At 37.8% G+C, this 27,942-nt stretch overlaps 1 protein-coding gene across 1 annotated transcript; it reads right to left on the reverse strand.

Annotated features, from left to right (window-relative positions):
* Positions 1 to 361: 361 nt before the first annotated feature.
* On the reverse strand, positions 362 to 27,896 carry LOC112944493 (transmembrane 9 superfamily member 2-like). The gene is made up of 17 exons (XM_026035942.1): positions 27,749 to 27,896; positions 27,253 to 27,320; positions 25,832 to 25,925; positions 24,044 to 24,171; positions 23,690 to 23,819; positions 21,675 to 21,802; positions 19,848 to 19,959; positions 17,177 to 17,256; positions 15,719 to 15,827; positions 13,699 to 13,831; positions 12,936 to 13,055; positions 12,702 to 12,759; positions 9,751 to 9,910; positions 9,059 to 9,210; positions 8,255 to 8,366; positions 7,455 to 7,626; positions 362 to 989 (listed from the first exon to the last, which is right to left on the reverse strand). The coding sequence occupies exons 1-17, from the start codon at positions 27,863 to 27,865 to the stop codon at positions 922 to 924; spliced, it is 1,941 nt and encodes a 646-aa protein (XP_025891727.1). The 5' UTR covers positions 27,866 to 27,896; the 3' UTR covers positions 362 to 921.
* Positions 27,897 to 27,942: the final 46 nt, after the last annotated feature.

The following is a 27,942-nucleotide window of genomic DNA, read 5'->3' on the forward strand; positions in this document are numbered from 1 at the left end:
CCGGGAGGCTGGAAGGAGCTACTAGAGAGAGGTGAGTTCTGACATCATATCAAAGACGACATTTTAGAAAGAATACTGATTATTAACTAATTACAGATAACCAGCTTTGGGTGCACAGCTGAGACACAGGTAACAGCAGTAGTAGTTTCAAAAGGTTTTTGCCAGTTCTGTAGCCATGGATTCCAGCAGCAACTGGTGCCTGTGGCAGCACAGGCACTTTCCAGACACATGGAAGTCATACCCAAAGTGCCTATTAGTGATAGGAGACGTGAGAGCTATCAGCTGGCTCCTGCTGAACTAGCCAGACTCGTGCAATTGGCCAGTAAAGGCCTAATTAACAGGAAAGGAGACGACTCAGTGGGAGTTTTGCAGGTTTATTGGAACAAAAACCAGTGTCAATATTTTTAATAAAGTCTACGTTATGCTAAATGCATGTACATTTGTAAGAAGATAACCTAGTTGTAAAGAAGGTGCAGGATAATATGTACAATCATAGTTAAGTTAAAAAAATTCACATTTTACATATGATTTTCTTTAGAGTTCTAGGTTTTGATGGTATAACTGGTAACCAGAAGAAATTAAAAAAAGGGAAAAAAATCACAACAAATGTAAGAAATTTCAATTGGAGAGCTGTATAATGCACTCGTTGTTCAAATAAACTAGCTTACAGAATGTTTATTTGTTCTAAATCATACTTTGGATACAATTTCTAGAATGATTAAATTACATGTTCAATGCGTATACTGATGTAAACATTTTTCCAGTGGTGCCACTTCCTTCCATAAAAAAACATGTATTTTAGGCTGTAGTCTGACTCTTCAGCTTTTACAAATTGGAATAATTACACAGTATGTTTCTCAATACATGGTAGAAATTATCAAACAGCAAGGGAGATACGTTCAAAAGACACTTTGGAATTCTTCAGTCCACTTTCACAACACTATAAATCTTACTTACAAACCAGAAGCAGGCAAAAAATCCAATAGTACCTAAAACAAGAAAGTTAAAATGGTTATTTTATCTTCCAATTTGCTCCGAGAGAAAAATCTTAAGCATTTCACAGCAGGACAGAACATAGCATTGTAATCCAGCTAACTATCCAGAATAATAACACTTGTTAAATTTAACAACACACATTCATCCCTAGGCTAAGTTATTGATTTAGATCAAAAATGACTTTTAGGACCAGACCAAATGGTGTACATTTAAACCAGGTCATGATTAAATACACTGCTATAGCACCACAAGCACCAATTAAGAAATGGACTTTCAATACACACACAAAGTCAAGATTTACCTGAAATCCTTCAGGATTATTATACCTACCACCTTGCAAAGCCACCTATGATTTATGCTGTCAAATATGACTTTGGGAGAGAAGTCACCTGGCCTGTTTTTCTGTTCATGCTCTTCTACTTATTTAGGCATAATACTCAAACCCAGCAACTTTAAATCAGAATATCCTGTTACTTCCTTTTGCCACAGCCATGCTCTGAGGACCATGGCAGCTGAGAACAAGCATCACACGAAACCAGCTGTCACTGGCTCTATCCAAGATGATCCATCTCACATAATGCATATTTACGTTGTGGATTTTCTTGCCATAGGTCAGTAGAGATATTGCTGGTCCAGAGATCTGAGCAAATTCATGAATGAAGAACTCCAAACACAATTACAGAGGCTCCACTTCAAATGATACATCACCAAGTAATACAGGAGCTTCTACCCACGGCTAAACTGTGATACAAACATTAAGCCTGACCAGTTTAAAGAGAAAGGTGTCAGTTTGGGCTGAATTCTCTCTCAAAGAGGTAGGTACAGGCAGCCAGCAACACCAGCTCCTGCAAGATCATGCATTCAGCTCCATGAGATTTACATCCATAGTTTTCTGTTTGCACAGCCCATGTTTAATAGCCACTCCAACTTTTTTTTTTTTTTTTCACTCCTCTCTCATTGCAAGATTCTTTATTAAGCATTTACCTTTTCTTCATTCGTTACACTTTGTGTCCTCCAGACAACATCTATGCATTTGATAATTGAGGAACCTGTCTTGGGATGCTTATTATCTATATGCCAATTCTCATGTCCTTCATGCTGCCATGTATATTTGAGGCTAAAGGCTTTTTGACAGCCTACTATTATGTGCCACAGATTACCCTTTCCCTCCGAGTTTGCAGTTATCATCCTCCGAAACAGTAGGAGATGGCAGATTTACTGCTGTTGATAGAAGATCAGACACCAGCCACAGAAGGAATTTAATTCCTTTGTAGGCTTGACATCACTAAGTCTTTACAGTTTATGGTCAATTCTCCCTCCTTCCTACTGTGTCCAATACTCCAATATCAGCATTGTTACTCTTAGCCTCACCTTCACGTTTTTTTCCTAATAATGGTTCTCAGCATCTGCTTTCTAGTTGTTTTTATAATATAGCCACTTTGAGCCTTTTATGCCTTTGAAAACAGTGTTTCTTCCCAATGTTTAACAGATGAGGTTATCTTAAAAACCTATCTCCTGTTCCAGAACAAAATCATAGTATCATAAGAAAAAAATTGCAACTGAATAAGACTTACAGCAGTCTTCTGATCATGCTATAACTTAATATAGGAATATACTTTAAATCTACAGTATTTTCCTCCAATTCTTGTCACCCTGAATCTTTCTGACACACCAGCTCTCTATTATGTAGCCTCATTCATGGCAGAATCTGCAGGCTTCAGATTCTGAATGAGCATTTCATCTATAAACAGATTTTCACAGGTTTCAAAAATATTGATTTTCAACATTCCCCCTAAAAAGGGCCTGTTCAGCACAGCCTTATACAGGCACTATCTTTGTCAGAAGAGTTTCCTTCCATTTTTACTTTGGCAGTGTTTTATTCACACATCTACAGCTAGGGCTTACCAGTGCTGCAATTTCTTCTTTCCCTTCCAAAAAGGAATGTGTCCTCTTAATTCAGGATGTGGCAGCTCTATAGACTAGAAAGTTTGGGGAGGGAAAGCACCAAACTAGGGATCCCATTATCTGATCAAATATTATATCCACCACTCAAAAATCAGAATGATTTGAAAGATGCTGGCAGAGTTGCACCTAGATTGATAAGCCACCTCAGAAATCTAGAGTTAAGAATTAATAACAGCAAATCAATTAGTTTAAAATAAAAAAGAAAATATTAAAAGTGGTGCCAAATCCTTAGACTAAGAGCTCTGAATGCACAAGTCAATGCCCAGCTTCACTGAATATTAAGCCAGTGCTGAGGTACACAGGTGGTTCTCAGATTCCTCCTTTGCTTTAACTATTCTAAGGCCAGTCTTTAATTATAGATAAGGATAGACCACAGACTCTGTAAGTGGAGCTTTACCCATTAAAATTGCCATTGCTAGTTGCACTACTCAAAATAGCATCTACTAACCTGAAACAACATGATTCTCAAAGCATATGCTTTTGAAGCGCATGCTCAGGTCTTGAGCACTTTTCCTTGCTCCAAATGCAAGGATCATTCATCCAGCTCCTTAGAAAAGCCAGTGCTTCGATAAGTTGTAAACACCCAAGCATGCTGCTCACAGTATTTGTTTCTCTGAACTCTCAAACTGAAACCAAAGCCTTGAGGCACCATGCACCAGGAACCTACCTCTTAGCCTTGCTCCTTCGTTGATCCACAGTAATGAATACAGACAGAAAAGAAACATCCAAACCTTTTTCTAAAGCCCATTAAACAATTTTTAACAGTGCTTTCAGAAAACACTGGTACAAAAAAACTGACCTCTAAAATTATTTTCTGAAAGTCTACGCTGCATTCCCTGATAAAGGTTTCAGAGATTTAATATGCATATCCCTATCAAACAGAGCACAAAGAAGCACAGAGACATCAAGCCTGATGCCAATTGCCCCAGCGAAGCTGTAAAGATTGATTTGGTTATTTTTTTAATCCAACATTATGAATGAATTTTTAGGGCAATGTTTATTTTAACTGGTCCTAACCACCCACCAGCTTGAGTTGTATGAAAGAGCTATTGACGTACCTACATTTTAAAAATTGCTGGGGAGAGAGTAGCCAATCTTTATTTTTCCTAACTGGGCAATACTTTAAGATTCTGCCTCTCTAAATAACCCCTAATAGCCTAGGAAACTGATGCCACCATGGTGCATTGCAGCCCACTGCACAGCAATCCTCGTTATAGAGAGGCACAGCTGAAAGATCACTTTTGTGGGAGCATTTAGAAAAATAAAAATATCATGAACCTGGTAGTCAAGGTGTTTGAGTAATTTCTCTAGTCAAAAAGCAACTTACATCTAATACTGGCCTTAAAACTTATTTGGAAGACACTGACCTCTTAGTTATTTCTACATCTTTTGTCCTCTAGTTCCTCTACTTTTGAATGCTCTGCTCTGTAATACATAATACCACCCAGCAACAGTTTTCTTGTACACAGAAAGAAGATCATAGGCTAGTATCTAACTGGGTAAGGAAAAGTTATTAGTTATTACTAGTTTAATTTGAATTCAATATTAAGAAAAAGATTATCATAGAGTAAAACCAAAACCACTTTAAGTAGACTGTTCTACTCATCTCTTCTAGCTTTCTTGTTTAATGAAGAAAAAAGAATTCAAAGCACGAACAAATTGTAAGAAAGCAAATAGAAAAGCACTCTGCACTTGGCTGATACTTCTTATGTACCTTAAAAGCTCTCTGTATCATACTGCTTTCAATCACTGCACAGTGGTGGGTGCTTCAGAATCTTGGATTCCAAACACAATCTACCCAGAAGATCAAAACTCAATTTTGAAAATGGCATTAACTCACAAGTGAAAATGATGTTCAAAAATAGAGGTCACTGTAAAGCAACATGCTTTGACTACATTCAGCAATTTTTGTCTCCTAGCACAAAATGCATGCAATCATGTAACTATCCTCATTCAACCAGACTTTCTGAAAAATGAGCTATACTTTGTGCATTAAAATAGGTTGTCTCATTTGTGTGTGCGTGTTAATTGTTAAATCTCACCAGTCAGATTATATTATTGTCACTGCTGCCATGAAAGCATTCAGCTCCTATTTAGTTATTCATTATGATCTCTTTTGTAGTGTCCCCAGTAACACAACACACTGCTGTGTAGGAGGTATTAATTTTGCCCTTTATATTTCTCTGTCACATTTGCTGAGATCTACTATGCAAGAACACAGCAAAACAAAATACCAACTGCTAACTTAACTGGAACAGATCAAGGTCCCAGTTTTGGGAATACACACACCGAAGGAAAACTACTACCACACAGTACGTGGAGTTACAACAGCAAATTCCCTCACCTCCATAAACTTGAAGAACTGAACCCTTACTTTTCCAAACAAATGCTATTAAGAATATAGTGCAACAGAAAGCAGAAAATATCTAACTTGGCTTGAATTATCTACAGTAGCTCACATCTTAGCATAAATCTTGACATTTAGCCAAACTAAATATGGGAATTAAATTTATCACAGCATTCCACATTATCTAGTTACTGCAAAGGTAGAAGACATTTTATTAAACTAAAAAACATTAAGGTGACCATAGAGCAGCTTCCTTTAAGAACTATAAATACGTAAGTAAAGCACAACTCGTCTCAGTGTGGTTCTATGAAAAATGGAGAGAGTATCAGGCACAGTTTATTATTTTCATTTTTGGGTTCTCTAACTTCTACATCTAGAACTCCAGAATCAGCACATCTGAAGCTTTTAATATAATTTCAAAAGCTGCCATGACAATGTCAATTATTGTTTTATATATGAAAAGGTATTTTTAATTCTACCAATTTGCATCTTGTTAGTGAAATCTGAATTCATGCAGAATAGCATAATATAGCATAGACTAACTGCTATTCTGCAGCTAAGACCCAAAACACACTGTAATATATTGCTTTAAAGTGATTAAAATATTTTATTGTAGATTTAATATATACATTGATCATATTAATTACATACACACATATACAAATATATGTGTGTGCATAGATATATATAATAGAGGACATCTGGAGCTTGTTCTCTTTGCCAGGATTAACACACATGTTTAAGTGGCATAATGCCAAAATCCATGCTTGTCTTCTAATAATTAAAAAATTAGAAGAACTAAATCCTTCAGGTTTTTCAATTTTTAAAAACAATGAAAACTGCCCAAAACGCCTTTTTGGGGGGACACACAGTTCTAAAGACAATAAAAAAAAATAAAAATTCATCAATAACTGCTATTTCCTGTTACTAACTAAAATACAGAATATTGGCTGTGCTCAAACACATGCATTAATATTCTTTGGTAGTTTAGTGTTAACAAAGCTATTTTTTGCTTCAAGCGTTGATTCAATTTTGCAAAAAGATGAAAGAAGCCCTCCCTGCTGACCTAGCAAGCTTGGCAAGTTTGATGCTAGGTTCTTTGTTTTTATGGTTGTTTTAACCTCCTTGATGCAGCTAAAGAAAGGTTTGCTAAATGACGCATTCCATCATAAAAAACATTTACAGCAAGTCTCAAGAATCACGTAAAAAAATATTAAGAAGCAACATCCTGAACCATTATGCTATCCTCAAGGAGATCCTTCATTATGGATCTTTGTTATAAATGTAAATATTAGTTTTATGTGCAACCCATTATATGTGCACTAGGCCTTGCCACCACTGCAGTACTTTTCAGGTATTAAACAAAAATCATATACAGTAGATCTGACTTCATGCCTCAAAACTACACACACAATAGCAGTGGTACAAACAGATGCTCCCGTCTATTCATAAGGGCTTCTAATTTCATCTTCTACATGGTACATTTGACACCAATTTCCCAGTTAATCAGCCTCACAGTTACAGTTTAAGCCAAACGCTTATGAGCACCGAAGAAGTTATGTAGAAGATGTTTATCCTGCTTGAGTAACATCAGGAAACAGCCTGGCTCTGACACATTGCTGTCATTAAGAAGTGCTACCACAATTCAGCGGGTGAAGATCACCTCCAACAGTGCTAGAGTTTGCTAAGCAAAGAGGCACGTCCTGCTGCACCTCATAATGAGCAAAGGTTCAAAACTTTGTTTATTTTCCACACATCAGTGCAATGGCTCTAAACACCGATCTTCCAGAACTGATAATGAAATTCAGAATGAAGTTAAGAGCCCCTAGAATCAAAATGAACAGGATAGAAAATCTGAACACACCACTGTTTGAATTCGCCTCTGCTGTACTATGCAATAAAGGAAAATGAATTAGACTATAAAAGTAATTTCAGGCTAGACAAAAAACTCAAATGATATTTTACTGTGATGTGCAATTTCACAAACCAGAAGAATAACTACACCAGAAAACTCTTAAATTGTACGTTTCATTTGTTCTACATTTCACTTAACATTTCTCATTTCACTCCAGCTACAAAATATTAAAAATCAGAGGTCAAATACTGAAACCTCTGCGTTCATTTTTACAGCAACCACTGCACTTACCTGTGAAAAGGAAAAAAATCAAGACCATGATCAACGTATAGCCAAAGTATAAAATGGTGCTCGCAGTGCCTGTTATCTGGAGTTTAGAGAAGAAGTAATGAACTGCATAGATAAAGAGATAAACAGCTGTAAAGCTGCTTGTTAAGAACGATCTCCACCACCAGTGATAATCCTGAAAGAAATAATATGCCATTCAGTAAAAGATCCCATCAAAAAAAAAAAAAGTTAAACCGTGTTTTGCCTCCCTCTGCCCCAGGAGTATCAAAATGGTAACACAAAACAATGAGTAAGAAATAAAATGTACAAAGTCAACTTGAAATATCTTCCCCCTTTCACATTTGTGGCTTTCTATCATCATATCAAATAACTGCAGCAAGCAAAGTTGGAGGCTTTGCATAAAACAAGTCCGCGCAGCAGTTCCCTTCCTTGGGCTTTTTAGGAATATAAGCACTACTGTCCCAGGGCTAATGCTGAGGTGCAACCACCTATAGAAATTCCTGCACCGTAACAAGGGGCAGAGAGTTCATGCAGGTGGCTGTAGCAGTAGTGGGACAAACTGCAAGGACTTTTTAAAATAAAAGGTATGTTTCAGAAGAGCGGCTAGTGCAAAGCATGTCAAGGATATAAACTGATATATATATATGTTATATATAAATATATATCAGATATATAAATACTGATGAAACAACCTATTTACAATGTTCAGTTTATCAAAGAAGTTCCTGGGAACACCTCAGCTGTTTTTATCTCTAATATCTTGCAACTAAACATGGTATCTTTGTCACAGCTATATGTTTTACCTCAGCACACAGATGGAAGTAGCACAGCAAAACTGTGGCTTCAGAACAGGTAATTAGAAGAATTATAAAAACTAGAAACAGGAAACCAAACATGTAGTACATCTGATGAGACCTAAAAATAAAAATACAGTGTTACATGACCAAAATATAAGGTAATAATAATTTAAAAGAGCAGGGTGTGACTTTGTTTACACCACTCCTGGAAGGTTCCAGAAAAAGAAAAATGTACTTGTCTGCATTGACTCTGTAAATGTGCATCTTCAATGTTAAAATTCCTCAGCTATACTTCCCAATAAATTAACTTTTATAAGGCTTTCATGGAGAATAGCTATGGATAGTTTCTACCAGAGATGCTTCTGGAGAAAATAGATTAAACAAAATTCTGGATATTACACATTTCCTATTTGCATTTTGAAAGTTATAAAAGACTGCCTTATTTTAATTTTGAAAGCACATGCTTGAGTAGGTGTTAGCAAGATTCAGGAGTGCTGTAGGTGTTTGGGGATTCTGTTTTGTTGTACTGCACAACACAGAATCCCAGAACTTTGACCCAATCTAATAACTGAAGCAGCTAGATCATAGTGATTTCATAAAACATAATATAGTTCCATAACAGATTAGGTTCCCCCTAAGCACAACACAAAACACAAAAGTATAGGAACAAATCCACAGATCTGGGAGGTGTTACAAAAGTCTGCAAGACCAGAAACTTTGGTTTCACATTCACTGTTTTGAGATGTCCAAATTCACTGTATGTTTATTATGAAGCCAGACTAATTAGAACAACAACAACGTGATACTCACCAAATGCTATTCAGAATGAAAAAAAGCTGAATAAAAATACAGCCAAAGGGCAAGATGCCGCCCATGATGATGCCAGGCAATGGCTTTGTGAAAAAGGACTGTTCCGGAATCTGGCGAGGAATCTGGTTTGTACGAACTGGATGCTCAATAGGCTTTGAAAGAAATTAGTATGATTAGAAGAGAAAAATATTTCATCAAAAATTACTTTTCCCAAATATTAGTACCCAGAGACTGATAAGCCTGATTCCACTGTTATTTTCATCCATAAGCCATCACGAGGGGGAAAAAAAAAAGAAAATATATATCAAGCTAAAACACTAAAAATCCGGTAACAATCACCGAGGAAAAAACATTTTAGACACTCCAAATGTTGGTCATTAAGTAAATATGAAGGAAAAAAACTAATCTTACCCTAACTGGTTTTTGTTTGTTTGTTTTTAAAAAGTTGTCTAGCTTTACTACTTAAGTACAAATAAAGCAAGCAAGACGTGCAAGACAACTACTGAATTTGTATTCTGAATGACTGGTCAGAAGAAGGTTTAGTATCACATTATGAGACTATACTCAGTCTCAGTTCAAAACCTGGAGAAACTGAAATATCATTTTAAAATCATTTCTTATACATTTATGGATTCAATGTTTTAATTGCAGAGGACAAGTGTATTTCAAAAGGGTATTTCAAAAAGCCCTACCTTCTCTTTGAAGCCAAAATATGCCCCAACAAAGGTTAATGGGACTGAAATTCCAAACCACATGGCTAGGATAGCAACCAAAGTGCCAAAGGGGATGGCAGCAGAGGATCCTTTCACCCACAGAATAAGATTCATAATGAAGAAGTCAGCAAAGACAATCCTGAAAAGATATTAGAAAGTATATTAGAATATTCAGAAAAAGTACTAAAAACATGAATCTGTAAAGAGTAGGAATCCAGAAAAATACAACTTTCTGTTTTTTTCATTCTCTAATAATCCTAGATATTTTCAGCAGTTATTTGGTAGGTAAAGTGCTCTCAAGGCAGCTAACATAGAAATGCTTGCTAAGCCTAATGCCTCCTACTTGAGAATCTAGGGTAAGGCCACTAGTTAAATAAAGACTCTACACATAAAACCAAAAAGTCACAGAAAAAATATATACTCTAAAATTGCATATAGAAGTGTGCTTAAAAAAAAAAAATCTGAATCACCTGTCTTCTTACTGCGAGCCATTTAATTCCTTTACATAGTTGCTTTCTAACCAGAGCATTCTTTCTGTGAAACACATTCAGTAACAGCAAAATCTAGTATTAGCAGCCCACAAGTCAGTCTCACAATAAAAATAATGACATAATTCCACACTATGGCTCGTGTCATAGTATGATGGCACCAGAGGGACAGGCGCTTCCAAGAATCACATTAACTCCTCAGGCATTTTGAGCAGTCCGTGCCTTTGGAAAGTTTAAATAAAGACTGCACTAGTTTCAGCAGAAACTGATTCAGTTACTGTGCAATAAGTGCCTGGTGAAGCCAAACCTAAGCTATTTCTAGGTCAGAATTTACTGACTTCAGTCAGCAGGAAGATTTCCACTTCTCAAAACATACAAGAGCCACAGGCTGCTCAGCAATTCTTAAATCCTCAAGAGTAGTCTTTTAAATCTGAAGTCTTCTTTATTCTAATAATGTACACATGCCTTTCAAATGAATCCCTGCACAGTTCCATTCACTATGCAAACATGTAAAACTCTCCTAAAAGTTATTCAAGACATATATATATACACACACACACCCCTAAAACCTTGATGATTTATCAGTCTGTTACAGCCTGTCTCCAGCCTAATTCTTTCCTCCCCAGCTAAGGGTACCTCCTTAGTTTCCTAGCATCCTGGGAACTACTAAAAACAGCTCCAAGAAATATAAGGAAGATTTTGAATATCCCATTCTGAGAGCAAAGCAAAATGTACAGCACGGGAGCCTTATACAGAAACCTGCTTGAATTTCCATTATTCATGACTTTGGAGATGCAATAGAAAGGAATCAGACTTAAGAAAGGCCTCTACCCAACCTGCCCACTCCTTGGGGTTTAAGAAGTCTCAAGGAAAGTCTTAAGGGAACACACATATTGCATTGTATTTAATTCAACATAAACAAATAAATAAATATGGGAGCCTCCTCCCCCAGGAGAGATTCCACCTGTCATAACTATTTCAGGGACCAACTTACAAAATAGGCACATTCAAGCTATTCCTCAGGCAAACATCTTTTCTGTCGAGAAATAAGTCAACTCAGTTTTTAAAGTCTTGCAGATCTTTATAATCTGCCCATGCCTGTAATACAGATCCCAACTATCCCCTCGAAAGGTAGGGAAAACATTCCAAATAGGAATTCCTGTCAGTCAACTGAGCCTATAACTGCCTTTGATTGTTTACGATGCCATGCAAATGCATGGAATTGGCACTGTATAATCAAGACATCTGTTCCCATTTTACCATCCCCAATCGTTTTACTCCCTCTGAGAAACTAAATTTATTTGTGAGCTTAAAAGATCAGCACAATTTTTCTTCCACAGATAAGTATTTTCTTCACTCTTGAGAAAGTATCTAAATAACAGCAGGGAGATTGAAGCTTGTGTTGTGTAGAAATGAGGTTTCTATCCAGAAATACAACACGGTTGTTATCAAATATATTACCTTTCATTTGATCAAATTCTACTTTACTCTAAAGTAGGTCGTCTTATTCATTCATTGTATTTTGGGGCAGAAATACCTTAAAAATGCTTTATATTTTTCCCCTAATCTTTGCAAAGGAATAACTCCACATACACAAGGTTGCAAGCAAGAAATTAGCTGCTTCTTTCCCTTTCTATACTGGTCTCAGGTGCACGAAACATAACAAGATCTACGAGAAAATAGAAGAGCAGCTATCAACCCTTCCCAAACACGAGATAGCTGCAAGAAACATCCTGTCCTCCTTATCTTTACACTCTGAGTTACCACTGAAGTAGCCTCATAAGTCAGAAGGTTTAAGCTCTGAAAGATATTATAGGAATCCATAAATAAAAGTGTATAGAGGTGCCCCAAAACTGGGCCCAGAGTGTCAAAATGACTGGGCAGTTTTAAAATATTGTTACCTTAGCGGTAACAGACACAGAACAGAGTGTAGCACTAACTAAATTATCCTGCTAAGCAACAATATCTGCAGTTTAGATATTTCCTGTAAATTCACATCTCCCATGTTGGTCCCCAGGCTCAGCTCTAGGTATGTTGTGACCAACTTGGAGAATAGGACATCTCCCTGTTCACAGAAAAGCACCCCAGACATGCTGAAATTAGCACATAACTACCTACTACTTAAGGAACTGACCCTTTCTATTAACAGTTAAGACATGATTGTCTGGAGCAGATTCAGTGCTGTGGTATCAAATTAAGTAAAAGGGTGGTGGACAGGATGCTAAGAAGCTACGTTCGAGAGGATTAAGTTCAAATTCCTCAAAATCTGGTTTATTTTATATTCAAAAGTTAGGCTACCCATGAAAGGAACAGTAGTTTGGAGAGAAATTAATAAACTCCACAAACAAGCAACATAATAATTCACTCTCTACCTCTCCCTCTCATTTCATATTAATTCATACTGAAAAACACAGGAAAAAAAAGAGAGGAAGCAATACTAACCCTGGGCAAAGCAGAGCTGTTAGCAAAACGTTTGTCTTCCATTTCTCGCCTCTAAACGCTGAGGGAAAAAGTAGAAACAATTTCAAGCCGAGCACTTTTTCCAATTGTTTAACAGCAAGACAGAAAGCATCAGATTTGATATCTGAGACATCAGCTCCAGTCTGAGTCTTATATTAAGCCCAACAAGTCTGAATTTAACCCACTGTGTGGTATTAAACAAATGAATATACTTACTCTTGTACATGCGAGCAGAGACATAGCCAGCTGGAGTTCCCAGCAAAACCCACAAGACAACTGCACAGGTCATCAAAGCACCACGGTTGGCAGGAGAGAGAAAACCAAGGCAAGCTAGAACTGAAGGTACAAAAAGTCATTTTAGTCACTTGTCAGCACATGTCAAACTACCCTGTAACAAGTACTGATGCAGTGGTTTATCACCTCCCCTGACAAATATTCAGATGAAAATACAGGACATATGAGAGTTTATGAATCACATGAACCTTAGCCTCAATGTCTACTTCAAAAGGAGTATGTTATTTCCAAATCATCTTTTAAGGAGAACGTTTCTTGTAGCTAAAAAATACCATTGATTTTTACGGTATAAATCAATGAAGATAAACCATCTTAAGGGTACGTCTTTTGGAATTTGAAAAAAGGCGCATTAATATATATTATTTTTATATAAATAATATACATTTTATATAATTATATTATATTTGTATTGTATATATGTATGTACATAATGTACATACATATAATGTATATATAATGTGTTATATTACATATAATATAATATTGAGAGCTGTGCTATAAATATATCACATACAAAGCATTATTGAAACTAAATGCTTGTTATGAAACAGCATAAACATTTTCCTTTTTTATAGAAAGGATTTTGCTTCCAAAAGAAAGCTTCTATCATCTCCTGCACAACATTGCATCTTTCTTACACTATTACTGTATAAACAGATTGCCTTAATATGCTAGAGTTACTTACATAAGGTAATAAATGTCATAATGAAAATTTGAGTTCCTTGACCCAAAAAGACAGACAGTAACATTCCCTTCCTTGGAGGTCTAAACACATCTCCATGAACCAGCTTCCAGCCAAATTCCTCTTGGGCATCTTCCTGTATAAAATCAACAGAGTCATCAGCAAAGATACTTAATGCTCTAGTAATTTAATACAAGCAAGATGTGAAATACATATTAAAAAGTTTGATTAACTTTCATTTTATTTCCAAAGACTGCCTAATTGCACTGATTCATCACTCATTGATTTTTACTACCCCCTAATGGTTCACTGAAAGAAAAAGGCAAAATTTATCATGAAAATCCTCAGCTTTTAGAGTGAAAGAAAACAGACAATTAGCCAAGACCAAAACCATGCAACATAATTCTAAATTTAAACTAAAACAAAGCATTAATTTAACTTGGATTATAGCACTGCAATCTAGTTCAAACACTTATCTTTTGTGGTTTCCACTAGAAAACATATCTGTCTCAATGACAACACTGAAAAAGTAGTTTGTACCCTCTACTCCAGTACAATTTGTCCCCTAAACATGAGATAACACTTTGATAAAAATACGCCTGCAATAGAACTGGTCCTAGAGATCTAGGTATCTGGAGACCACACTAATTCCAACACACACGCTTTCCAAAAAAGAACAACTATGTCTTGTTAAGAAGCATGTCAAACTAATGCCTCTCAACTTTCCTACAAGATACCAGTTAGAGCAACTTCAGAAAATTAAAAAGTTATTGAGTTCAGACAGTAGAAAGGATGCAGCAGAAATTTTGACAGAGGTAGGTGGGTCAATGAACTGTTTATAATAGAACTCTTGTATCTGCAAGTACCAGACTTCTAATACCCACTGCCCAGCAGTTATTGCATACTTGCAGTACTTATTCATTAATTTAGACTAGCTCTCAAAATATTTTAAAGACTTAAGTCACCTACAAAGTCATAATTAGAGATTTACGAAAAAAATGAAAAAGCGTAAACACCATTTTCCCAAGTATGAGATAGTAATTTGCTTCTATGTAGCCTCCTCAACATAGGTCTTCTTTCACACAATTATTTCAAGCTTTGCAAATGAAAATCTTTTAACTACAGTAGATCTTAAGTCTCTTACAACTGGTAAGAAACTAGAAAGAAGTCACACCTACCCATAAGAACTAATCAAGCTTCTACTAGTCAGGGTATTTATTACATTAAGAATGACCAGCTAATAAAGACAACAGTTTAAGGTAGTGAACATCATTTACTTGAGAGATCAAAAAGGAGCTTCACAAAAATGATCAGTTAAAGGATGCAAAAATTCTTCCATTTTAATTACTGTTTGGATTTGCATTAGCAAAGGATATTAAAACTCAAAAAAAAACCATAAGAATAAAAGCACTTTCAGATGTTTTAACTTCAACATGAAACATGTTTTGTGCATTTTTAAAGTATTTCTTTAACTAGATTGCCAGAAATACCATTAGAAATCCAAATCTTTGTAGTATCTGACTTTATTTCTCATCTTTGGCTTGCAGATACCACTTTTACCAATTAAATAGAGCCAATTTTTACTGTCACATACTGATGGTGAACCACCACCAGAACTCTTTCCCTCAAACTTCAAATGCCTGTGGTGCATCTTTGCTGTTGTATTGTTATACCACGCAAATATGAAAAAAGCTTTTTCTTGTTTGAGACCTTGGAACAAAGACCTTTGCATTTAAACACAAGTTTGTTCACTCTCAAGAGGTCTTGGTGAATCACCCATACATTTTGTAAACCTGAAGTCCGTCCATTCCACATTATAAGTTCAAAACCTGTGCTGAAGAACTGTGACATATATTTCCATTAGAAAAGATAAAATAGTAATAAGGTTATTTTAACTCGCAGGTATTTTTACATGTAACAAGTTTAAGAATGATATATATTTTTATCACATTCAAAGCTAATTTTGAATTCTAACATTATTGCTAGAAAAAGTCCCCATATAAAAGCTGTAACTTTTACTCACAGAGGAGTCAATCTGGTTGTATCTTGCAATATCCTTATGAAGAGTCCTCAGAATGATCATAGCCACCATGCCAGATAAGAAGAGAACAATTACGAGGGAATTCATTATACTGTGGATAAAGAAAAAGTCAAACTTTAACACATTTTCTCAGGTCGTAGGAATACCTGCTTCTGCTCATCCCACACGTGCAGCTCAAGTCTGTGGAAAGGCCTTAGATACTCAGATTTCACGTTAGCCATTAGACCTTTTACCACGCACCTACACGATTTGTTTCGAATAGACAAGTGAAAAAAGAATATTATGATGTACTGTTTATTCTGAAGACAGCTACATTTTCATGCCTTCATTTTCCATGTCAAGGACTGCTAGGTTGTACGCTCCGTTTATGATCATTTTTGAATGCTGTCTACAACACCAGCTTCCAGAACAGTCCTCGAATGAACGCAGTGATATACAGTACAGAGCACAACTGGCAGTGAAAGTTAAACAGTCAAAGCTTGCAAACTCTGAGAAAAACAGTGCTTTTAACATAAATGGATCTAATCACACGAGTCTGGGCCACTTATCACGGCACAGGGAAATAACAAAAACAAATAGGCAAAAAAGGCTCAGGTAGTTCTTAGAAGTGAATTTGGCCTCCGAATGGTAGTTACACCCAGACAGCTGCTTGTTGAGAAACTTCAGGAAACTAATACCATAGTACAGCCAGACTCTTCTGTTTCTTCACCCCTGTATTTACCATTTATCAAAAACCACACACTTGGGTAACTTGCCCCCTTAAGCAGCTCAAAAATAATTTCCCCAGTGAGAAAGCTAAGATGCTCAAAGCAGACTTTGTCAACTGGATTTTTATACTTATGAATCAAACAGATCTACACCATGTCATTTAGTATTTTGTAGATACATATTTAATCATATTAGCCTTTTCTAACACTCGACGTTGCTAAATAGTTTAACTTCTACATAACAAATCATAAACTTACCATTTGTGTGGTACAGAAGAATACAAGTAAGAGCTTTTGATACATATATGTATCTTTTGCTTTTAAAAGAAACCCTTCTTTTTACTGTATGTAGCCTCTGAACAAAACAGCCAGTGTACATATGCAGCTCTCACTTGGTAGCTGGCGAATCCAGGCAGCAACAATAAGAACACTGAAAAGCAGCAACATCTCAAAAGTTCTACAGAATAGAGATGATAAAAGTAAAACCCTGGAGGTTGCTTTCCTTTGGATACTAACAGTACATTCCTTTGGTGAAATGCAATACTACAGTTGCTCCCGAGAGAGCTAAGACTGATAAAAGTGATTCCACATATGGAAACAAGAAAGTTTATTGGCCTGAAAACTAACAGACTTTGTTTTACCACAGCAGCAGTTACTATATCCCTAGAAGCACAGATAAGAAATCTTTGTGCTCCCTTTTAAAAGTCAGTCATTTAATAAACGCAAGTCTTACCTAAACCATTGGATATTGGTATGTGGCATGGACTCTAAAATGTAGTCCCATCTGGAAGCCCATTTAATATTATTCTTTTCCTATAAAGAAAAATAAATAGAAATGAATAAAAACAAGTACAAGTTTGTTGCAGTCTCCAAGAGGGAATAAATATATAACACTTCTTCCACAAACCTTCTATTCAGCATTACTGCGTAAACTTGGTATCAGCCCTAGACATTAAATTTCCCTCTTGCATTAAATCTTTTTTTAGAACTTGACCCTCTCAAAGAATTTCTCAAATTTGCTGAAGTCTCCTCTCCACGTCTTCTAGCTTCAACTCTGCCACTCTGGGGGTTTTTCTAAGCCTCTTCTCTCCATGATACAGTATCTAGATCCCTGCAGCTCCAAAATGCAGGCTGAAAAGACACCATGCTGTCACTGCAAGATTTTCCTAACTTACCACAAAAAGCTTTCAACTTCAGTTCTGTTAAATATGTTTCCCTGAAAATTTCTCTCATCTCCTTTAATGCTACTAGCACCGTGTTCCTTACCCTTAACCACAAAGGTGCCAGATTACAGTCTTACTTTGCACTACAGTTGCTGGTACACAACTTTGATTTAAATCCTTCACAAGAACATCCAGAAATCATTCAGCAACTTGTACCCTCAAAAGAGGCTTTTATCCTCTTGTAGCTCCTCCTCCAAAAGTTTCACATGAGGGTTGTACAAGCACCAATTCTTTCGGACCCTCAAACCCTGTCATCCATCAGCTTCTCTAATGGACTCTGTGTTCTCTGTCCTGCTATCAAATCTCCTGACTGGAATGAAGCTCAGTAGAGCTTCCTAGTTTATTCACCAGACATTAGTTAATTCTGCAAATTTAAATTATGTCGTCAATTGCTGATAATTTTAAAGTTAGCATTCTGGAATAAAAACACATTTCACTGAAGAACTGCACCAACACAGGTAAGAGGCTGAAATTGCCACAATTACTCATTGAAGTTACCAGCCCATTTTGATCAGTAGTTCATAGCTTGTTAGGAAAGATTTTCAGAAATGTGGCTGGCAGTTGTTATTTGAATCTCACACTGCTCACATCTCAGTATGTTTCTCTGTTAAATGAGCCACTACTTTCTATATTTTTGCATGCACTCAGGGCTGGATACTTTGCCTGCTACATTGAATTAAATACCAACACAGCTTTCCCATCAAAAGTCATCTGTTGACTATAAGTCAATCATTCCTTTTACTGGTTTATACATTCAAGCTTATTGAAATTAAGGCTTTCCTTTTCCTTTAAAAATATTTTTTGCTGGTCCTTATCCCCCTTAAGTTATTCTGAAACTACTGAAAAGTAAAACACACGAGGTATGCTTTCATTTCAAAAGAAAACATAAGGGTAACAGAAAAAGAGAATGAGTTTTAAAACATGTAGTGATTAAGATGTACACAGTGCCATCTCCTGGAAGCATCTGAACCAGCAGCAATTAAAACTGAACGGCTTTTTTACAAATGAAGAGGCAGCAGACAGTACAAACGCTTAACACATTTCATGAATAACTGAATAAAGCTCACATTGTGATTCTGGATTGCTATATATCATCAAGATTTAAACGTTACTATTAATAGACGGGAGGCTCGTTCATGTAGTAAAATTAGGGAGCCTAAGGAGGATTGGGTGTCTCAAGGGAAAAGTAACAGGATATAGAGCCTTGCACCTCAAGGTCACTGGTTCAAATCAAATTCAATTTGGTAGAACAAGAGCTTAGTTACCATATGACAGCTGCTTGGTTGTCCATGCAAAAGGAGCTGGTGGTCTCAGGCCAGATCCTAGAGCATGGGCATCTTACAGAACAAAAATGACACCAAGGTTTGAAGCAGCACAAGCCCAAATTATTCTCACCTGACCGTAGGCTGACTTTCCAGGCTGAGGTAAAGACTCAGCTGCAAGTAAGACTGATGTCTACCTTCCTAGAGTTATAATAGGCTGAACGAAGCCTTTAAGCAGCAAACAGCCATCTATTCAAAAAGCTAGTGATTGAAATAGAAGTACTTCAGAATGAGACAACTCCACTGGAAAAACAGCCTTGTAATATGCATATTCTAAATTTTTATCTGGAGACACTTCTGTCTTTAGTATTACATAGACATTTCCTCTTCACTATGCATTATGTTAGTAATATATAACATAGACAAACTACATTCTTTTATTGCTTTTCTTATGCCAAAAGAAAGAGATGGTTCTCAACAAGACAGCCAAGACAGTAGTTTCAAGAAGAGTTTGAAAATATCATTAGACAAAAAGAATCTTGAATGATAACAATGACAATGGAAAACTGCTGTTGAATTTTCTAAGTCAGCATTGTTAAAGTTAAAGGGGAAAAAGGATATATACTGTCCTGTCTGCAACTGCATGCTAAGATGGAACTCCCTTTTATTATATGCATACATTTATTATACACAGTATGTAATATACATACAAATTTCAAGTGTCACAAACTTCTACCGGAAATGTACTAGATATTGAATGGTGTGGCAAAAAAAAAAAAAAGAGACATAACTGCTTTGCAAGACAGTCCTCAAGCAATTTATATTGCCTTAATCCAAATATGACTGGATATACCAAATACCAAATCAGCTCATTCTATTGAGGAATTATCTATTTGTATAACAGATCAAAGATACTTACTTCAAATGTCACAGAGTAAGTGTAGATCAAATTCAATTTACTGTTGAATTCTCCAGGAATCTCCATAGGTGGACCTTCACAATTCAAGTTGTTCTCATCTGTATGCTTGTAACTAAGGGAAAAAAAAGACTTGCATATATGACTGTATAGCACACACACTTCAGAATTTCTGTAACAGTCCTTGAGCTACACCAGAAGTGAATTTCAGCCCTTATCAGCACTTGTGGCGAGAGCTAAAAATTACATGGGAAGTGTCCTGGGACTACAGCCTTGGATCACTCCTCTAAGCTCAGTTAATAAATGCCCAGACATCCGAGGAGGTGAGAACACGACAGATAAAATTGTTTGCTGAGCACGCAAGATGGAGACAACAGAACTCAAAGGTCATGGGACATGGCTTAACCCCACTCACTTTTCCACCACGATCAGAAAGAAGTCCTAAGCTAACATGCTGCTGTGTTAACCAGGTCATGAAGCTTGAAAATCCTTAGCTGTTAAGGCAGCAAGTTATAATACATACTACACCTTCTCTGCCACCATATCTTGCTCTGCATCTCTAACAAGATTGGGTTATGAGGGAGAGGCTTAACCTCAGCATGTTTGTCAATAAGGGATTTCTAATGAGTTTTCAAAGGTGCAAAGGGTTCTCCCCTTCCCTCAAGGGGCATGGGGAAGGGTGTTTTGTGTTTTGGTGGATTCATGAAAGACCAAAAGGGTTCCCAAGTACAAATATTCTACCAGGAAAGCTTCATTTTCCACAGTAAGATATCAAGGCATAAAAGGACAAAACCCAAGGTTTTATGCACAACCTAATCGTGCCCCCTTGTGGTTTGCACTCCCGGTGAACAAGCAACTTATCCCCACTATTTTTTCAGCCTTTCAGTGTGCAACTCAAAGGGCTCAAATGAGGAAGGTCGGTAGAATCTTTTTGCCACCACCTGGAACAAAATTAGATAAGAAGTCTAATTCACTGAAAACATGCCATATCACCACAATTGAAAAACACAATAAACAAAAAGGAAAAAAAAATCCAAGGTGCTACACTTAAGTTATGTGGCATACAGCACTTCTATATGATTTTAACAATTACTGTCTGGTAATTTAAAAATGCAATCTCTATAGGCAAGAGGGAAAAGTTTAGGTTGGGAGAAAAAAAGCAATCTACTTTGAAATCGTATAAATGAACTGCAATGTTTGAATATAAATAAGTGCATGAACAGTAAGATCAGGGGCAAGGCAAAAATAATTGCTTAAGTCTGTTTCTGACCTCTGAAGGGTTTTTAACTCCTCTCTGATGAATACAGCAATGCAGAAATTAATTACAAAGTTATGGTTTAAGAAAGCAAATTAGTCTGAGATGCTTAGCTTCTTTGACTAGCTGTATTAATTTGGTATTTCATCTGCACCTCAGTATTCAAACTAACATACATTTGTACAAAGAAAGTATGGTCAATACACAGTGCAGCAAGATGATGCAAGAAAGCCATCACACAGTTAAAGGATCTTTGCAAATGATGTTTTGTTGTCTTTTTAAAGAGTTTTTAACCAGATGCAATACTATTAAATATTAGAAAATTTCTATTAGTTGTATCAGATTGTAAGACTTTGCGCAAGCATCTGTTCCTCATCAGGAGGGACGCTGTAAATGTAAGACTACCTTGCTTCTCAAATGTCCCTTGGTCAGAAGACTCTTCTTTGCAAACATAAATCCAGTTGTGAACCAGTGTTCTGAGGCTTAAAGACAACCAGCTCCTCAGAAATCGAAAGCCACATCACACTGAGTCCATGTCTAAGTCTGTAACTACTGCTGCTGTAATACGTGGTTACCTTTGAGGTCTCAGACGTGCCATCACCAGTCTTGCACCAGGCCAGTTTTCATCCTTCCCACTATGGTACATGATTGTTATGTCAACATGGTTGAAGAGGTAGAAAGTGTTCTTCTTGTTAAACTCCGACTACAAAAATATCAAGAAATGGAAAAACAATGTGGACAAGAACAAATGAGACTCGCCACATAAAAGAACAGGAAAGAAGGGGAAAATATTTTACTTATTTTTTAATAAAAATAAATTCACATGTGTAACAATCAAAATAGTTAAAATGTTACATGTGTTATCAGTAGATTTAAAAGCATCTGACACCATTTTTGTGAAACTGCAATGAAAAGCTGCCAAAGCAGATTCAAAGATATATTATTCAATGAGCTCAGATTCACAACTGCTCCCTGCTTCATGATATACACTTCATGGTAGACACTCCAACTACTGAAGTTTACAAACCAGGGTCTGCTTCAAGAAAACATACTTCATCTTCAAAATCAGCTGTTTCAAATTGCCATATAACCTTGCTGCCTGCCCTCCACCAAAATATTAGTCTTGTGCTAAAATTATCTGGATTCCATTATACCCCTGTCTTCAGAGACCTGTTCTCTGTAATTCAAAAGCAACAGTTCAGGAGGCAGCACAATCCATTAGCTGCATAAATGCGAGCATGTACTGCAGTGCCACATCTGTACAGTAACAATCCTTTCCTCTCACTTTTTTAAAGCTGTAATTCTCTGCTGGACTATGTATTTGGGTACACTTCCAGAAGAGGACGGCCTCCTCCGAGTCCAGCACCGAGATGAAACCTCACATCCAGAGCGAGGCATTCTCTCTTGCCCACGTTCCAGTTGTTCCCCTAGAGCTGGGCCACATAACATTCTCATTTCACACACAGACAAAAACTGATCCTGGGCATTACAACTACCTGGCAGAGCAGTCTGCAGAGCTGCAGAGCTAACATGCATTTTTTGCACAGCTCTTCATGGATACCCAGTACAAACTTTCTGAGCAATCAATAGAAAATTCAACTATTGCTATATATGAAGACCCTCACAAGAATTAATCTTTTCAACTTAGCTGTTCACTTTGCTGAAACTGTTTCCCATGTATCACTTAGCTTCTACCACAATATATCAGTATCAGTTTAATCTATAAACCACTTTTCCCCCATTGCCATCAAGTGTAACACCACATACAAAAAGTACTATTAGCTGAACACTCAACTAAAAGAGGTTATTCAACCACAAACGATTTTCAGTAGCTGCTTTTCTAGCAAAACAAGAAGTGGTCAAACAGGGAGTAACTGCAGGCAGACTTGCTGTTAACTGCTCTGCATGATAAACGCAGCACTTCCAAGAAGCATCAGACCTGCTGAATACAAACAAACCAACTGCACTGCATACGAGCGGTAAGTTGCATGGCAGAAGCAACAGCTCCTCTCTCTGAGATGAGCATAAGTCCCTCATCCTGGGAGCATCACAGTTAAATGATACTACACTAGTTCACCCAACAAACCCAGGTGTCTACGTCAAAGGGTTGTCAATGTAATTCTTTCCCTGTCACAGCTGTGTTTGATATTTTTCAGCCATCTGGCAAAATGCAAAGGAATTTGGCTTGTGATCTGTGCTACACAACTTTTGCAACTAGAAGGCAGTGATTATTTCTAGATGTTCACTGGAAAGCTTCTCTTAAAACAATACAGGTCTTGTCCATAGATATCTCTTAGTTGTACAGAGAGTAAGAATAGGAACTGCTATTTCAGAACAACAGCTCAAACCTTCCAAAAACATTCAGATGCTTCAAGTACATTAGTCAAAACACAACACAGAAAAGAAATATGGTGTAGCAGTGAGAAATTGCCTACAGGAGTACTTGGTTTTGGCATTGTCCATGTTGTGATGTTTACAAAGATACCTGCTCTTCCCCCCYCCCCCCCCCCCGAAAAAGGAAAAATACAATTCAAAACGAAATTGCATCTTCTCTACTAAATGAAAAAAAGAAAAAAGTTCCACCACTTACATTTATAACGCAGGCATCTTTAACTCTACCATCTGGAGTAACAAAACATCCTATTGGAAAGCCTGGATTACAGTATTTTTGTCCATCTTCTACATCATAGCACCACGTTACAGGCATGTTATCAATAATCCTGGACAGAAAATGTCAAAGAATAGGTCCTCAGAAAAAGGCCTACCTTGTCTCATACTGACATTTAAATACTCATGTAATGCACATAGTTTTAGTTAGTGACTATGGGACGCTATGTAAAGGATAACTATCAGATAAAAGAAAGTTACCACTTAGAAAATAATTAACATGATGTAAACAGCTGAACAGCAGAGAGAAGAAAAAAAGTTCAAACATAGAACTTACCAGTGATGTTGATAATTCAACTGCATTCCTTTCTTCAAAAAAGCCAGTTTATTTTTGTCAGCAGTGTTTTCTGGGTCATATGATCTTGTACAAACTTTCTTGCATGTTTCTGGTTTATTAAAAGTGAACTATTACAAGTGAATCAAAAAAAAGAAACATTAATTTTTGCTGCAACAATATATTTTTAGATTTATTTTTAGTGTTAATCTATTTTATTTTTATTTATTTATTTTTACCCCTGAAGCTTCACTTCCTTGCTATAAAAATTCTGAATGCAGGATTTCTCATGCAATTTTAACTTAAATTTCAAGAATTCTGTATAGCCAGCACTAGTATTCCCCTTTTCCACTGCAAAAGGTACCTACAACAGCCCAGATAAATTATATTCACATAAACCCTGAGGATCGAGTCTTGGGAATTAGTAAAAGAAAAGCGTTTTCTATTCATTTTGACAATTTCATCATGTGCTACAGTAGGCTTTTAACAGTACTGTTTCTGAATGGCCCCTGTTAATTTTTAGCTGCATTTCCCCATCATGACTAAGTTGTTAGTGCTGCCAAAACGCAACATGTTGCACAACATCTCTGTTTCAAGTGCAGAAACTTCCTACCACAAAGCTGTTCACATATGTGTGTCAAACTTGCACTCAAACCTGGTTAAAGCTCAGTTGTTAGCAAGTTAACGTTGTCCTTGACTATGTTAGAAATTTCATTTATGTTTTAAGTGGTAACGATAACAAAGTATCTTTAATTAGTGTTACCCACTTCAAGGAAGTAATTGTTACAATAACTTATCAGTCTTTTCAAGAGGTATCTAATCCAGTGACTCATGCCACATACTTAAAGGTGTCTTGTGGCCCACAGTCTGAAAAGTTAAAGCTTAATTAGCTCAAAGTCAGAGAGAAGGAGACTTCTAGGAGCAGTCTACACACTGTAAGAGGCATCGCTTCCTAACAGCCCTATGAACAGATGCAATAGACTCAGAAACTCTGCTGCCTCATTTCTTCAGAGAGATTTGTATTATCTAGCAACTCTCCCACACAAACACAGCCAAGTTTTCTGTTTCACCAGCAAATCCTAACCTGGAAACTGCCCTTGAACAGCATACAGCTTCCAAGCATTTCATGAGCCACAGTCTGACCGCACTTCCATTACAGGCAACAATTTTCCACAAATTGATTTCAACTGGCCAGTATTTGATAGATTCTACTATGGTAAAATCAACCAGTGAGAAGCAAGAATATTTTATATCTTTATTTTGTACCTGGTTTATAAAATGCTTCTGTATTTTTGTTCTATAGAAAAGTAATAAGCATCAACAATGAAAAATTAAGTGTTAGGCAACAGAAGCTAATTACAAGCAAGCAGATAGAAGTTGGAGGCGAACCTCAATTTGCCTGTCCCTTCCCACCCTGGAAGTTGCACAACCAATCTGCATAAGAAACATTTCCTGAATTACCAGCATGCAGCCTCTTCAATTACTGTTAAAAATATAATGATTTCACATCACCTAACACACCACGCAATAAGCTCAGTTGATCAATACTGTTTCACACAGAGTTTAGCTGGATTTCTCTACCACAGAGGAATAGAAGGAAGTATGTTTACTGACTCAGCTACCTAACTTTAATTGGTTAGTAATAAGATGTCTTGGGGTGGAGTTGTTTTTCTTTTTATTACAGAGATAGGATGCAGCTGAAGAGTTGATGATCATCTAAGACAAGATTAAAGAAAACAAAATCACAGCTGTCAAGTTTGAAAAGGATCACATATTCAAGAAAAAAATAACCTTATACGGAGATGATGCTATTCTCTCTCCAAACAATACTTGTCCAAGATTTTCAGACGGCCTTTTTTCTTCTGTATCTTGACAGAAGTCAAAACTAGAAAAAAAAATGTGAAAAAGATTACCTTAAAAGTGAAAAAGATTTGCTTTAACTCTAATTGACAGAGAACTATAAACATTCACCTAAATCAGTTTCTCAAGTTATATCCTTAACTTCGCATTTTTCATGGTTCTTCCATAGCATTGGCCATTTTCAGTTTAAAAAAAAAAAAAAAAAAAGAAAAAAGAAACTCCCTATGCAAAGAAGGTTGGCGTTTGCTGTGCTGAAACATGTTTGTTTTGGTATCGGTTTGAACCGAGATGCATCATAGCTTAAGTATTTTTAATGAAACCATGACATTATGTAAGAATCCTTTTCAATTGACAATTTAAACAATAATATGAAAGACAATTACCTCTTCTTGTCAGAAAAAGAAAAGTCCCCCCTAATTTCCCTCTCTCAGCAGAGTCTTTATAGGCAGCTTTTAACAAGAATATGTTCCAAAGCAGGAAAGCACTTTTAACATTATCATGCCACACAGCGAGATACTTTTCATTCTTTTCTACTATCTACATTCTGAAACAGCTGACTATGGGAGAATGTAAGCATTTTGGACCGGTATTATTTACACACCCATAGTAGTAGGTTATGAAAAAAGTCCACTGTTCAGCAGTAACTAGCTTCTCTCAGTGTGCAGACCAACAATTATTGTCTTCCATAAAGTTTAATGCAAGCAGGGACGGTGTTGGCTTTGAGCCACTCCCCAGCCTTTCTGCTACTGTTGTCACTGCTATGTGCCACACAGCAAGAGCTACAACACCGGCAAGTGTCTCTTTTGTAGGCTCAACCTCAGGAACCACTATAATAATAATATATAATTACATATGATTGCTTAGTAAGGCTAGAACTATCCCCAAAGGCAGGTAACAGTTTTAATGAACGAGAAGAAAAAGAAAAAAACATTCAAGAATTATATACAGAGCTGTGAGGAAAAGGGAATTAACACAGACTTTCCTTCTGGCTTCTTCTATTTGTTAAGGGAGGGAACACACAGCTCCTGCCTTCCCAGGATGGATGAGCTGGAAGGCCCTGGAAACCCAGCAGCCTGCACCAAACCTGGGGTCAATAAACACCTCCTCGGAAGCACACGGAGCTGCCTCCTCCCCAGGAGCGAGGGAAGAGCGAGGACAGCCAGGAGACACGTGCGGCAGCCCCAACCTTTGCACCCGCCGGTATTTCGGTGCTGCTGCGCCGGGGTTCGTCCTTCTGTCCTCGCACCCACAATAACACACACACACATATACACGGCATGCCGAGGTGGGCAGCCCGCTGCTTGCCCAAAGTGGGCAGAAAACACGCGTTTTATGCCTCGCACGGTACTTACGCATCGTACTCGTAGGGCAGCACCGACTCCACCGAGTCCAGCCTGTTCACAAAGAGCTCGATCAGCGACTGAAAGCGGGAGGAAAGAGAAGCCCATGAGACGGCGAGCGCTGATGTGCAAACGCTGAAGGCAGCGCTGGCTCAGAGGACACGGACTAAAGTTAGGAACAGCCCCTCGGCGCCCGCCGCGGTCCCCGCAGCGCGGACAGGCCGTGCCGGGGCCGCCTCGCACGGCGGCGGCCCCGCTCGCAGGAAAGTTCAACGGAAAAACAACGTAGGGAGTGCGGACGGGTTTTATTTTGTTTTTCCTTCCGTCCCGGGGTTGGGGGTGCTGCGAGGCGCGGGCAGCTGGGGCGGGGGGCTCCCCGCAGCCCCTGGGAAGCGGCCGCGCGGGCAGGGGGACGCTCGGCGCAGCCCCCCTCACCGCGGAAGCCGGGGAGGCTCCGAGGGCTCCCGCGGCGAGCGGAGGGGAGCGCGCCGGGGCCTCCGCCTCTCACCTTGCAGCCCTCGCTCTCCTTGCCCTCCTCGCAGAAGCTGACGGGCGCCAGGCCGGGCAGGTAGAAGGCGGCGCAGAGAGGGGCCGCCAGCAGGAGGGCGGCCGCCGGCAGCCTCATGGTGCGGGCGGGCGCGGCAGCATGGGCGCCCGCAGCGCCTGGCGGAGCGGCCGCGGCCCGGGCGGAGGCCGCTGGCG

The sequence above is a fragment of the Nothoprocta perdicaria genome, unplaced genomic scaffold, assembly GCF_003342845.1.
Source record: "Nothoprocta perdicaria isolate Ctin4 unplaced genomic scaffold, notPer1 scaffold_17, whole genome shotgun sequence".
NCBI lineage: Eukaryota > Metazoa > Chordata > Aves > Tinamiformes > Tinamidae > Nothoprocta > Nothoprocta perdicaria.